Source organism: Microcaecilia unicolor, chromosome 4, assembly GCF_901765095.1.
Source record: "Microcaecilia unicolor chromosome 4, aMicUni1.1, whole genome shotgun sequence".
In the NCBI taxonomy this organism is placed as follows: domain Eukaryota; kingdom Metazoa; phylum Chordata; class Amphibia; order Gymnophiona; family Siphonopidae; genus Microcaecilia; species Microcaecilia unicolor.
This window is the reverse complement of record NC_044034.1, coordinates 317,304,090-317,316,358: the sequence shown is the minus strand read 5'-3', so window position 1 is coordinate 317,316,358 and position 12,269 is coordinate 317,304,090. Positions and strand designations below refer to the sequence as shown.

The 12,269-nt window shown below is 42.4% G+C and overlaps 1 protein-coding gene across 3 annotated transcripts in view; it reads right to left on the bottom strand.

Annotated features, from left to right (window-relative positions):
• GMCL1 (germ cell-less 1, spermatogenesis associated) overlaps nucleotides 1-12,269 on the bottom strand; it is an 82,401-nt gene that overhangs the window by 60,498 nt on the left and 9,634 nt on the right. For all 3 annotated transcript variants that reach the window (XM_030201893.1, XM_030201894.1, XM_030201895.1), the window contains exons 3-5: nucleotides 9,038-9,161; nucleotides 6,236-6,332; nucleotides 1,071-1,168 (exon numbers count right to left, since the gene is read on the bottom strand). In XM_030201893.1, the coding sequence (XP_030057753.1) occupies nucleotides 1,071-1,168; nucleotides 6,236-6,332; nucleotides 9,038-9,161 (319 nt within the window). The remainder of the gene's footprint in view (nucleotides 1-1,070; nucleotides 1,169-6,235; nucleotides 6,333-9,037; nucleotides 9,162-12,269) is intronic.

Below are 12,269 nucleotides of genomic sequence, written 5' to 3'. Positions count from 1 at the left end.
ATAAAACCTAAGTTAATAATTTGTTAAAGAGAACAAGCCTTCAGTTGTTTTCGGAAAGGATCATATTTTGTAATTGTTCTTATTTGAATGGGAAGGCATTCCATACATGTGCAGCAAGGTAAGCAAAGCTAGATGAAAAAACAGGTTTTCAAACGACATCCCTTTTGACTAGGAAATTTTAACAGCAGTGGCTTTCTAGCTGTAGCTGATCTGACTGATGATAGTAAACTAATCAATTCTAGCATACAGTTTGGAGCAGTTAAGTTATAATAGTGAATATATTTCAGTAATGGATTAATACCATATGTTCTCCAGCTCCCATTTATTGGTTTGTGGTTGTATACTTTTTGATGGGAGGGTATTAAATTCCCCCCCCCCTTTTTTGTATTTAATTTGGCTTTCCTGTAGTAATGCCATGTGTTCCGAGTATTGCCCTCATCACAACCCGGTTTGTCTCTAAAAATGGGAGCTAAAGTCGTCAAAAGGAGATGCAGAGGTAGCATACACAGTTCCAGGGAAGAGGAGAAAATCTTAACCATCATTTAGTAGTAAACCACCAGCATGCTTTACCAAACTTCAAATGGAACTGCAGTCTGTAACCCCAGGCCCAAAGACTCACTGATATGGCTGGGCTAGACATGGAGGTGGAAGAATAAAAATGCTAGGTAGTTATGAATGAATGCGCATAGCACTGTTACCTTCAGCAAAGGCTGATTCAAACTGAGCTGGAAGCCCATAGCAACCAAAAAGAACTTTCAAGCCCTACTCCCCTCCAAAACAAAAAAGTTTCAATATTTTTAAAGACGGAAATCTTCAGTGCTATACCAACACACTTATGAAGAACAAGATTTGACGCAAATTTGTTCCCACAATTTTAATTAGATTAACTTGCAGTAAAAAAAATAAAATAAAAGGACATTTAAAATGTATGCCTTCCAACAGATGTTTTCTATTTCATCTTCAATGGAACAGATTCTAGTTTCAGATAAATGTGAGGGGTATTTATTCTAAGAGAAAAATGCTACTGATGGAACATCATTCTTTTCAAGTCAGGCAGTTCTTATACTCACCAGCTGCAGCATGCAGGCTGCTGCCAGGATGGAAATAACTCTGCTGGGCTTTATCAAAACATCATCGCGATAAAGGGAACCAAATGCTACCTGTAGAGCTAGGTGCAACAAGTTACAGAACACACATTAAAATATGCTACAAAACGTAACAAAGACATATTCACTATCAGAAAGAATTGAATATAACTCAAACCTTCAAGAAAAATATTCATGGAATGTGTTAACATTTTGCTTGATATTTATTGTTGATTTGTACAAGTCCCAAAAAGTAACAATGCTTAACTTTAACTGGATTCTCCATAGACAGAAGGATTTTATACACATGAGGGTAATCTCATTCATATGGAGCCAACACAGGCTGTCTCACAACTGAAAGAGACTAGAACCTTTTCTAAGCACGATGGGGAATTTCTACACCTCTGCCACTCGTAGGTTCCTTCAGTCTATATCAGATCAGGTAGATGGAAAAGACTGTATGACTTACCTTGTTGTCTATGAAGAAAATGAGATTGCTTACCTATATATAGTAGTTTTTCCATGGACAAAACAGGAATATAGCTGCACGTATTCTTTGGAATTTTGTTGCTTTATTGTAAATGCTCAGGAGCACTCCCTTTGTGTATATCAAGCACAAGATATACATACATATGTCATATTTTACAGCTCCCAGTGGATATAAGCTGATATTTCTAAACCCAGGAGGTCTTAAATGGCTTCCCGAGCATTTCCTGCACTCCCACCCATCCTGGTCTTCGATCAGTCAATGAAAGGCTGGATATAGAGGCCTACATAGAATGGAAGGAGGATTAGTATGGCTGCTGTCCATGGAGAATCTTCATTACAGGTAAGCAATCTTCTCTGTGGACAAACAAGGGATATGCACCCATATATGGGGGATTGCCAAGCTGAAGGTTACCCTGAACATATTATTCTTTGGCCAATCCAGGTATAAATTAAGGATGGTTGGAAGTCAGGATAAATAAGTTCTGAAGTACAGATTGTCCAAAACCACTGTCCTGAGAGAAGACTAGACAGTACTGTTTGGTGAAGGTATGAACAAATGATTAAGTCACCACTCTATAAATGTCCATTATGGATGCCGATCTCAGGTTGGCAATAGAAGTATGCCAACCAAAGATTAGGATAGTCAGTGTGGTCTGCAATCCAACGGGAGAGAGCCTGTTTTGCCACCCTAAGGTCTACATTATTAGGATTGAGACAAAAAGCCAAGAACATTTTTGTGTGCTCTAGGTGTTGGAAGGAAGGGCTCATCTGCAGTGGGTAGCATGGTTTAGAGAAGAGTGGCAGAATGATGGTTTGGTTCTTATGGAATTGACAAAATCCTTCATAAAAATATAGGACAGGTGCATAGCACTACTTGGTTGGGAAAAAAATTTGAGTGTGTGTTTGTGTGGAGAGGGAGGGGGGGGGGGGTAATGGACAAGGGTTTGACATTCACTTACTCTTCTGGCTGTCAGAATGAATTTTCCAAGACATGTATTTAAGGCTAGCTTGTCCCAAGGGCTTAGAGAGGAGACAGAGTTAGCTCAGAGAGAATCACATTGAGATCCCATAGTGGAAGCTGATTTTGTAAGGATGGTTTAGTGTGTCAAGAGGCCCTACAGGAATCGTTCTAACAGGATGCAAGGATAGCAATATGCTACTGACTTGCTTGTAATAAGCTGCAATAGCAAACAGATGAAAATGTACAGAATTACCCTTGAGACTTAACTCAGAAAGGTGCCAAAGGTAGTTGAGGTGGCCTAGAATAGGGTAGGTCGAGGGATTTGGAGACTCAGCATACCAACTGGAAAAGTATGTCCATTTTGAACAGTACGACTTCCTAGTAGCAGGCTTTTTAGTGGCTATGAGGACTCCAAGACAGCCTGGAAAACTGATAAAGAGGTAAGTCACATGCCTTTCAATTTCCATGTTAAGAACCAGGGAATTTAGACTGGAGTGCAGGAAACTGACAACCCATTCAGTCAGCAGGGAGGCCCTGGATTGGTAGATCCTGTACTAAATATGGTGAGCTATATAGTAACCAGATCTGTCAAGGCCAAAGGGGGCCATGAAAACAATTGAAGCTTTGTCTTGTAATACCTTCTGAAGCACTCTAGAAATAAGAGGAGTCGGTGGTCCATGGTTCTAAGAAATTGCTAATGTATCATGGGCTAACAGAACTGCCAACCTTTCTTGTTCTGCTGAGAATCAAACAATGGTTGAATATGTTCCAAACCAGACTCACCGCAGGACAATTCATGAGGGTCTAAGTTTGTGGCTAACTGGTTGAGAGTGCCAGAAGGGTCCAATGCTTCACTGCTTCTCAGAAAAGAGCTAGAAAGCTGTACCCCCTTGTCTATTAATACAGAACATGGTCTTCTGGTTGGTCAGTATGGATGACAACAACCTTCACTGTAAGCCATTCTTGGCAGGTCTTTAGACTGTAGAAAACTGCTCAAAGCCTAAGAAGGCTGATATGTAGATGTGTTTCTCATTTGTTAAGCAACCTTGCATCCTCAGGTGAAGATCTATGAAGGAGAGGAGTCATCCCGTCCTCTTTGTGACCAGAAAATACTTGGAATAAAATCCCTGTCCTGTTTCCTCTGTAGACTATATTGGCCTATGAAAGGGTTCCTTTATAAGTATTTCCTGATGCTGCAAGCTTGATCTTGATGCTCTCAGTAGGCACCATCACACCTACTATCACACCAACCATCTGTCATATCCTCAACCTCTCTCTCTCCACTGCAACAGTCCCAGACACCTTCAAGCATGCTGTGGTAACACCACTTCTCAAAAAACTATCACTTGACCCTACCTGTCCCTCCAACTACCGCCCCATTTCCCTCCTACCCTTCCTCTCCAAAATACTTGAACGCGCCATTCACAGCCGCTGCATTGATTTCCTCTCCACTCATGCCATCCTCGATCCGCTTCAATCCGGCTTTCGCCCCCTACACTCGACAGAAACGGCACTAAGGTCGCAATGACCTATTCCTCGCCAAATCCAAAGGTCACTACTCCATCCTCATCCTCCTCGACCTATCCGCCGCTTTTGACACTGTCAATCACAACCTACTTCTTGACATACTGTCCTCCTTTGGGTTCCAGGGCTCTGTCCTTTCCTGGTTCTCCTCTTATCTCTCCCTTCGTACCTTCAGAGTACACTCTCATGGCTCGTCCTCCTCCCCTATCCCGCTCTCTGTTGGAGTTCCTCAGGGATCTGTCCTTGGGCCCCTTCTCTTTTCAATCTACACCTCTTCCTTAGGCTCCCTGATCTCTTCTCATTGTTTCCACTATCATCTTTATGCTGACGACACCCAGCTTTATCTCTCCACACAAGAAATCACTGCGGAAACCCAGGCCAAGGTATCGGCCTGCTTATCAGACATTGCTGCCTGGATGTCCAACCGCCACCTGAAACTGAACATGGCCAAGACTGAACTTATTGTTTTCCCACCCAAACCCACTTCTCCTCTCCCTTCACTCTCTATCTCAGTTGATAACACCCACATCGTCCCCATCTCATCTGCCCGCAACCTCGGTGTCATCTTCGACTCCTCCCTCTCCTTCTCTGCGCATATCCAGCAGATAGCCAAGACCTCTCGCTTCTGCCTCTATAACATTAGCAAAATTCGCCCCTTCCTCTCCGAGCACACCACCCGAACTCTCATCCACTCTCTCATTACCTCTCGCCTTGACTACTGCAACCTTCTCCTCACCGGCCTCCCACTTAGCCATCTATCCCCCCTTCAGTCCATTCAGAACTCTGCCGCACGTCTTATCTTCCGCCTTAACCGATATACTCATATCACCCCTCTCCTCAAGTCACTTCACTGGCTTCCGATCAGATACCGCATACAGTTCAAGCTTCTCCTACTCACCTACAAATGCACTCGATCTGCAGCCCCTCCTTACCTCTCTACCCTCATCTCCCCTTACGTCCCTACCCGTAACCTCCGCTCTCAAGACAAATCCCTCCTTTCAGTACCCTTCTCCACCACCGCCAACTCTAGGCTTCGCCCTTTCTGCCTCGCCTCACCCCATGCTTGAAACAAACTCCCTGAGCCCATACGCCGGGCCCCCTTCCTACCCATCTTCAAATCATTGCTCAAAGCCCACCTCTTCAATGTCGCCTTTGGCACCTAATCACTACACCTCTTCCAAGGAAATCTCAACTACCCCAACTTGACATTTCGTCCTTTAGATTGTAAGCTCTTCTGAGCAGGGACCATCCTTATTCGTTAATTTGTACAGCGCTGCGTAACCCTAGTAGCGCTCTAGAAATGTTAAGTAGTAGTAGTAACTTGGAGACTGATCCACTAATTCAAGATGGTATCCAATACAGGTGATTTTTTTTTATTTAAAACCAATCTATAGGAGGTTATGAAGGGCCATCTGGTGGCCAAAAAATAAAAATAAATTTAGCCTCCTTCCTAAAGGAAGGTTATCTGGAATGGATACAGCAACTGATATGTTCTCATAGAGGTAGTCAAAACTCCCACATAAACACCCCTGTGCAGTTATGAGCTAGTCAATTTACTGCACACTTAGGGTCATAGCTCACATGCCTAACTGCAAATTAGTGCTAGCTATTACCAATTAAGCACAACTCAAGGGCCAATTAAGTAATTAAGTTACACACAAGTGGTTCTAGTCTACTACATGTGCAACTGCTCATTTAACTGCAGGTGCCATTTCTAGGCTTAGAGTGTTAGAAGGTAATTTTATAAGGGTGTGTACTTTAATTGGTAAAGTGCGTGTCCATTTCAGTAATATTTTAATCATTTACACATAGATGTGGCCACATACGCACATAAATGGCCTTATAAAATACCAACAAGTGCATGTTTGACTTAATGGCGCATACTTTACTGGTGGGAGACATGGGATGGAGTTCGGGCAAAACACTGGTGGAGCACACAAGTATATACGATACATAGATTATAAAATATTCATTTAAGTGTATATTTGAAAAATAGTTCTAGGTCTGGGTAAATATTTATAAAATACTAGTGTAAGTGTTGGGCACAAAGACAAGTAGGCGCCTGCTTGTCTTTACAAAATAGGGCTGAACATTAAGCACCTTAAAAGGTGCCCCCTTATAAAATTATTTTAATTTAAACATACATAAAGAACGCATCTTCCATCTCTCTGGTTACCTTCTGGATCAATATTGTGGTCTGGGATCTCCAGTTCTATAATGCTCATGCTGGATTCCTTCCAAGAGCCGCTGAACATACTGGAAAAGTATCCAGACTACAAAGAGTAAAGCAGACTGCTGAAGAGTAAGGAAATACATCAAAAAGTACATATGAAAATACATCCACTGTACTGTTTTAGTCATAAGAACACTAGTATTATGAAAAAAACAAATGAAAGGAAGGAAAAAAAAGTACATTACCATATCTGTGTTAGACAGAAATAACATAGGTACAGATGGAGGAAATCATGCTTTCAACAGTTCACTTGTGTTTTGTGCCATTGTGTGGCCATATCTAAAGATGCTAAGCTTACCACATCAAGTTCAGAACTACCCCTAACAGCGTCTTCCTCCTCCTGCCTTTGGGCTTTCAGCTCAAATTAAAGAACTTGCTTAACAGGGGATATAGAATCAGAAGTCTGTTCTCAGCTATCTGGGTTTTTTGCGTGCTGCCTCATCTAGCTGAAACCTTGCAGCAAAAGCAGTAAAGCTGAGAGTCACACTCCATGGCTCTCCAAGACCCAATAGAAGTATGTTTCCCAATAAGTAATAAGGGGGAGGTTAGGGGGTATAGGGAGGGGAAAGGGGGGCAACTTTAAGGGGGCACGGGAGTTAATGGTAAAAGACATGAAGGTCAGTGTCATTATGCTTTTGTTGTCTCGTTATTGCTAACACAGTGCTTTGCAAATACTGTATGAGATTTCTGTCTGACTTCATGCATCAATAAAGAGATTAAAAAAAAAAAAAAAGTATGTTTCCAAGCCAGTGTTTTTTTTGTTTTTTTTTTACTTTTTATGACATGTTCAAACTTTACATGACAAAACATGTAATTATAGAAAACATATGAAGGAAAGTACACAAAAAATATAGCAAAAATATAATATCATACATTGTTGTCCGTCCACAATAAGTGAGGGAGGAACTTAGGAAAATGCAGAGAAAATATACACAATGAGAAACAGCACCAAGAAAAAGACCAAGTATACTATCATTACGAAGACGGGGAAACAGCCATTGTGGAGTACTCAAAGAGACTACCATTTTGCCAGAAAGGAAATTAGTCAATTGCAAAGAATCAAAGAAATCACATATTTACATAGGTGTCTAAAAACAAAGGCTGCCCTCAATACCGGAGGTCTCAAAAGTTCTGCCATCTTTTTTTCTGAGTAGTTCTTGATACATCAGGATACATTTATAAGTCATAAATGTAACATCCTTGTACTTAAAAAAAAAAAAAAAAAAAACAACAATTTAAGCAACCAATCTCTGTCCGTCTAAAGCAAACTGAATTAATAGTGTGGCTGGTACCACAGCCTCCATATCAGATCTCTCAAGAAAGTTAATCATTTCAAGGCTATCTACAGACAGCCCTTGTTGAGTAGGAACAGTCATCAAAGTATGAAAAGACTCGCTGCCTCTGCAGGTCAGTAGCCACTACCATAAAGGTATTTAGTAAAACTTGGGGGCTAAAGAGAGCCAAAAGGAAGGACTTTGTACAGGGTAATGATTAGCATGTAGAAGGAAGAAAAGGTATTTTCTGCACCTGGGATGAATCAGAATAGCATATAAGCATCATTAAGATCCAGCAAACACAGCCAACCTGACTTTTGTCAAGTTGCAGAGGATGGAGTGAAAAGTATCTATTTTAAAATGATTCTGTATAGAATAGGTTGCAGTCCCTGAGATCTTAAATGGGACATATTCCTCCTATCTTTTTTTGAAATCAGAAGTACATGGAGTAGAAACCCTAATTCATTTCCTGAATTGGAGCCATTTCTATTGCATTTAACTGGATGGCAGCCCAGATTAACCCGCTCCTCCTGCTGATGAAACAGCTGATCTGACCATCATGGGAGGGAAAGAAGCTATCACAGCAGGAGGCATTCAACCACTGGCCCTGCTGACTGGATTGCAGAGGAGACAGAGAAATAGTGGCCCCCTGAGAAGGCTAGAAGAACAGCATTTAATTGGCAATTCAGGTATTAAGGAGAGACTAGTTGAGAGGGAGAGTTGAGAATGGGAGACAATTCCTGGGTTGAAAAGGAGAAAAAGTAATAAAACCAGTGCAACCAGCTCCAATAATCAGTCCAGGGGGCCAGGAGATCAGGCATGGGCAGGAGCACTCCCCAATCTCAAACTCGCTAATGGGAGCTCCAGTAGGTCTCACAAGACTGCTACGGGAGGTCCTGGCAACTATTCTGAATGAGGAGCTGGCTTGGACAGAAGCGACTAGGCCACTAGACTGCCAGGACTTTAAGTAGGCACAGGGAGGGCGGTGTTTTTTGCTCAGGTGAGGGGGTGTTTCGGCTTCAGCCAGAAATGCACCAGCAGTTTTTGGCCAAAACCGAAACATGGCCGAATCTGGATTTCAGACCAGTTTTGGTGCTGAAGCCAAAACTGAAACTCAGTCAGTCTCCAACAGGCCCTTTAATAAACAGGTGTAAAGCAAAATGGTCTGGCTCAAGCACAAGTTTAGACCGGACCTTTTTAACAGGGATTATTTATTAAAAGATACTTCCCCCACCTCACTTAAGGAAATAAAGCAAGTTCTCTGCAGGTAGTCAAAGTGCACATTCTACTCGCCAGTCTTTCTGGTGAACTAGGGTTAATGAAGTAATCCAAGACATTCCCATAAAACTCAGAATTTCATCAGATAAGTCTAAAATCACTCTTTTTTATTTTTTAAACCAAAAGTAGGACTTGACGTAAGAGAAGCAGCGGGCATTTCTTTCTTAGGACATAAAAAGACCTTAAGGCTTACCTGACACAAATAAATCTTGTGCAAGCTCCATTCCTGTCCCAAAGCACAAATTTTGATATCACTATTCTCCCCATTCAGAAAGAGAGTCTGATAAATGTATTTAGAGGTACTCTTCAGTTTCTTCCTGGAAAATAAATGTTGAATTGTTACATATTTTCATATTCCTGATGAAATTAACAGATACATTCAAAACAAAATCCTGAGAAACACAGTTCAGGTATACATGGTTGACCATATAAAAGGGCTAAGAGCTTTTGTACTGTATCTTGTACAAGTCTTCAAATATGACAAGAACATGAAGTAAAAGGTTTCACATGGGCCCAATCGGCCCTGCAGAAGGATTAATACTTAAGGGGTAATTCTATAAAGTAGGCACTAACATTTATGGGCTGATCACAAGCATAAATGATTTGAAAGTGATGTGTGTACACATATGTGTAAATGCCAAAATGCTGTTAGCTATTCTGTAAGTATGTACGTATATGACAGATGGGCCTACCCAAAGGTAGCGCCTGGGTGGACTCACAATTACAGACATAACATACAGAAAACTAAGTTACACATGAGCATTTATACCAGTTCTATGGCTGGTGTTAAAGTGCCCTCGGCTAACTATATACATGCATATACACCCAATTACACTAGTGTTCTATAAAAGAAAATAGCCACCCACTTTCCTTTATGCAATAGGTACCTAAATACATGAGGTAATTCTATAGCACTGCACCTAAGGACATCATGATTGATTCCTTACTGAGAAAGACACCAATTCATAAATGGTTTTAGAATGCTGGATTAGACAAAATCTTGTCGTTGGAAATAGGTGACTTATAAACTGAATTAAAACTGGTTGAGTGTGAGGCAAAGGGCACTGGTAAATGGAGTCCACTCTGAGGACAGGGTAATTAACCCAGAGATCAGTCCTTGGGATGGAATTTTTCCAACATTTTTTGTAAGATTTTGCAAAAGGATTATCAATCAGAAAGGATTGGGGGGGGGTTTTAAACCAACGATAATAATCTGCAACTTCTCTAAAATGTGTGGAAAGCATGCGAAGAGATCTACAAAACCTGAGAAATGGTCTAAAGTTCAGCAACTAAGATTTAATGCTAAAAAATAAAAAAACATAAGGATATGCATTTGGGTTACTCAAGGCAGCAGTTCAATATATAGCATGAAGTTGTTCTGTGTACAGAACAAAAGCAAGATCTAAAGGCAATTTCTTAGGAAGGTGACCAAACAGGTTATGGTAAAAGTTAAACCATGCTTAGGTACATAGCAAGAGGAATGGCAAATAGGAAAAAAGCTATACTGTATCTGTATAAATGTTTGGTAAGATCTCATTTGGAGTATTGTGTACTATTCTGGAGACTGCACATTCACAAGGATATAAACCGGATGAAAGTAGCTTCTAAGGAGAGGATATGACGTCAGCTTCCTGAATGGACACCTGATCTTGGGCTCCGGTTCTTCCTCCCGAATTAAAGCTATTATCGCAATCCATCTGGATTTTATTGGCATGATTAAAGGCTCCATCGCCTGACTAAAGATATAGGATGTCCCAGAAAACAAAAACATTGGATATTAAAGAGTCTCTTCGCCAATTCCGGAGGCAAGAAGTGGGAGCGACGCCAGCACAAGCCATGCAGCCTGCTTCGCCGGCTAAACCTTGACCATCACCGGATAACAGTGGGTCGGAGAAGGAAGGAGAAGAGGAGCCGGTGAATCTAAGGAATCTTACCCGAGAGGTACAGAGGTGCTTTAAAGATTTACGATCGGAGCTGAAAGAGATGCGGGCAGAGCTTGCCACGCGTATAGACACTATGCATAAGGACATGCGGGAGCTGGGGTCTCGGTTTGAGGATTTGGAGATGCAAGTGGAAGAACAGGGGGAAGCAGTGACCGATTTACAGAAGAAATATAATATTTTGCAGGTACACTGCACAGATTTGCAAGTTAAACTGGACGATATTGAGAACAGAAGTCTTCGGAATAATTTACGCTTTTGAGGCATACCGGAGAATAATAATCAGGAAAATGTGCGAGATGTGATTCAGGCCTTGTGTCGACCCTTGTTGGGACGCGAGGAAGCAGCACCGCCTACTGAGCTGGAACGGGCGCACAGGGCGATGCGCGCACCTCCGGATAATAGGCCTCAAGACATCGTAGTGTGCTTTTCTAGATATGTGGACAAGGAAATCATCTTGCAAAAAGCGTGGGAGCTTCCAGCTTTAAAGTATCAGGACGGCTCAGTTACAATTTATCAAGATTTGTCAGCCTATACCCTTGGCTAAACGACAGGAATTTAAACCAGTTTTAGATATTCTAAGAGCAGATTAAATATCGTTGGCTATCCCCCTTTGCTCTCAGCTTCCTGCTCAAAGGAGCTGTACACAGAATCAAGGGCCTAGAAGAGGCATGGCAACTGTTGCAGGAGGCAGGTTTGGCTACACACACTTCGGCGGAACCCATGGAAGGGCCCGTGGGGGCCTCCCCTAAAGCTCGACGTTGGACCAGTCATAAATAAAGGGAAACGTCTCAATGGTCACATGGCGCCATGCCAGAGAGCAGACGTAGGTGAAGTGCTCTCCGAACTCGCTCGTTCCCCTCCCCCGCTGAGAATCGGGCCACTTGTGCACCCATAGAATCAAGCAGCAGACGTCGGAACAGAACCTGCAGCTCAGGAACTGCTTACCACGCAGTGGGAGTCAGAGATGGCAATGAAAGCCTCACAAAAAGACAAACTGAGGCAGAAAGCAGCAGACCCCAAGATGGCAGCTTCCCCGGTCGAGGCCAGAAATTCCATTTCCTCCGCGTGGGTGGTGGAGATAATGGCGGAGCTGTTGGAAAGACGGTTATCCCCCATCGACAATAAACTAGAAAAATTGCACACGAGAATGGACGAGAGAGAGTGCGTGGCCTGCCAGACAAGAACCAGTGCTGTGGAGGACCGAGTGCAAACAATGGAAGCCGAACATCAATCTTCACAAAAACATCTGGCAGCCTTAGAGCAAAAGACAGAAGACCTAGAGAATAGATCTAGGCAAAATAATCTACGCCTAGTGGGGCTTCCGGAGAGTCTGGGCAGTAAAGATCTGGTTGAGGCCTTAGAATGCTGGCTGACAGCGAGGATGGATTTCCCTGTCAACATGGGGCCCCTACAACTGGAAAAAGCGCACCAACTAGGCCCCCGCCCAGATAATGGCAACAGACCACGAGTGGTCATCGTGAA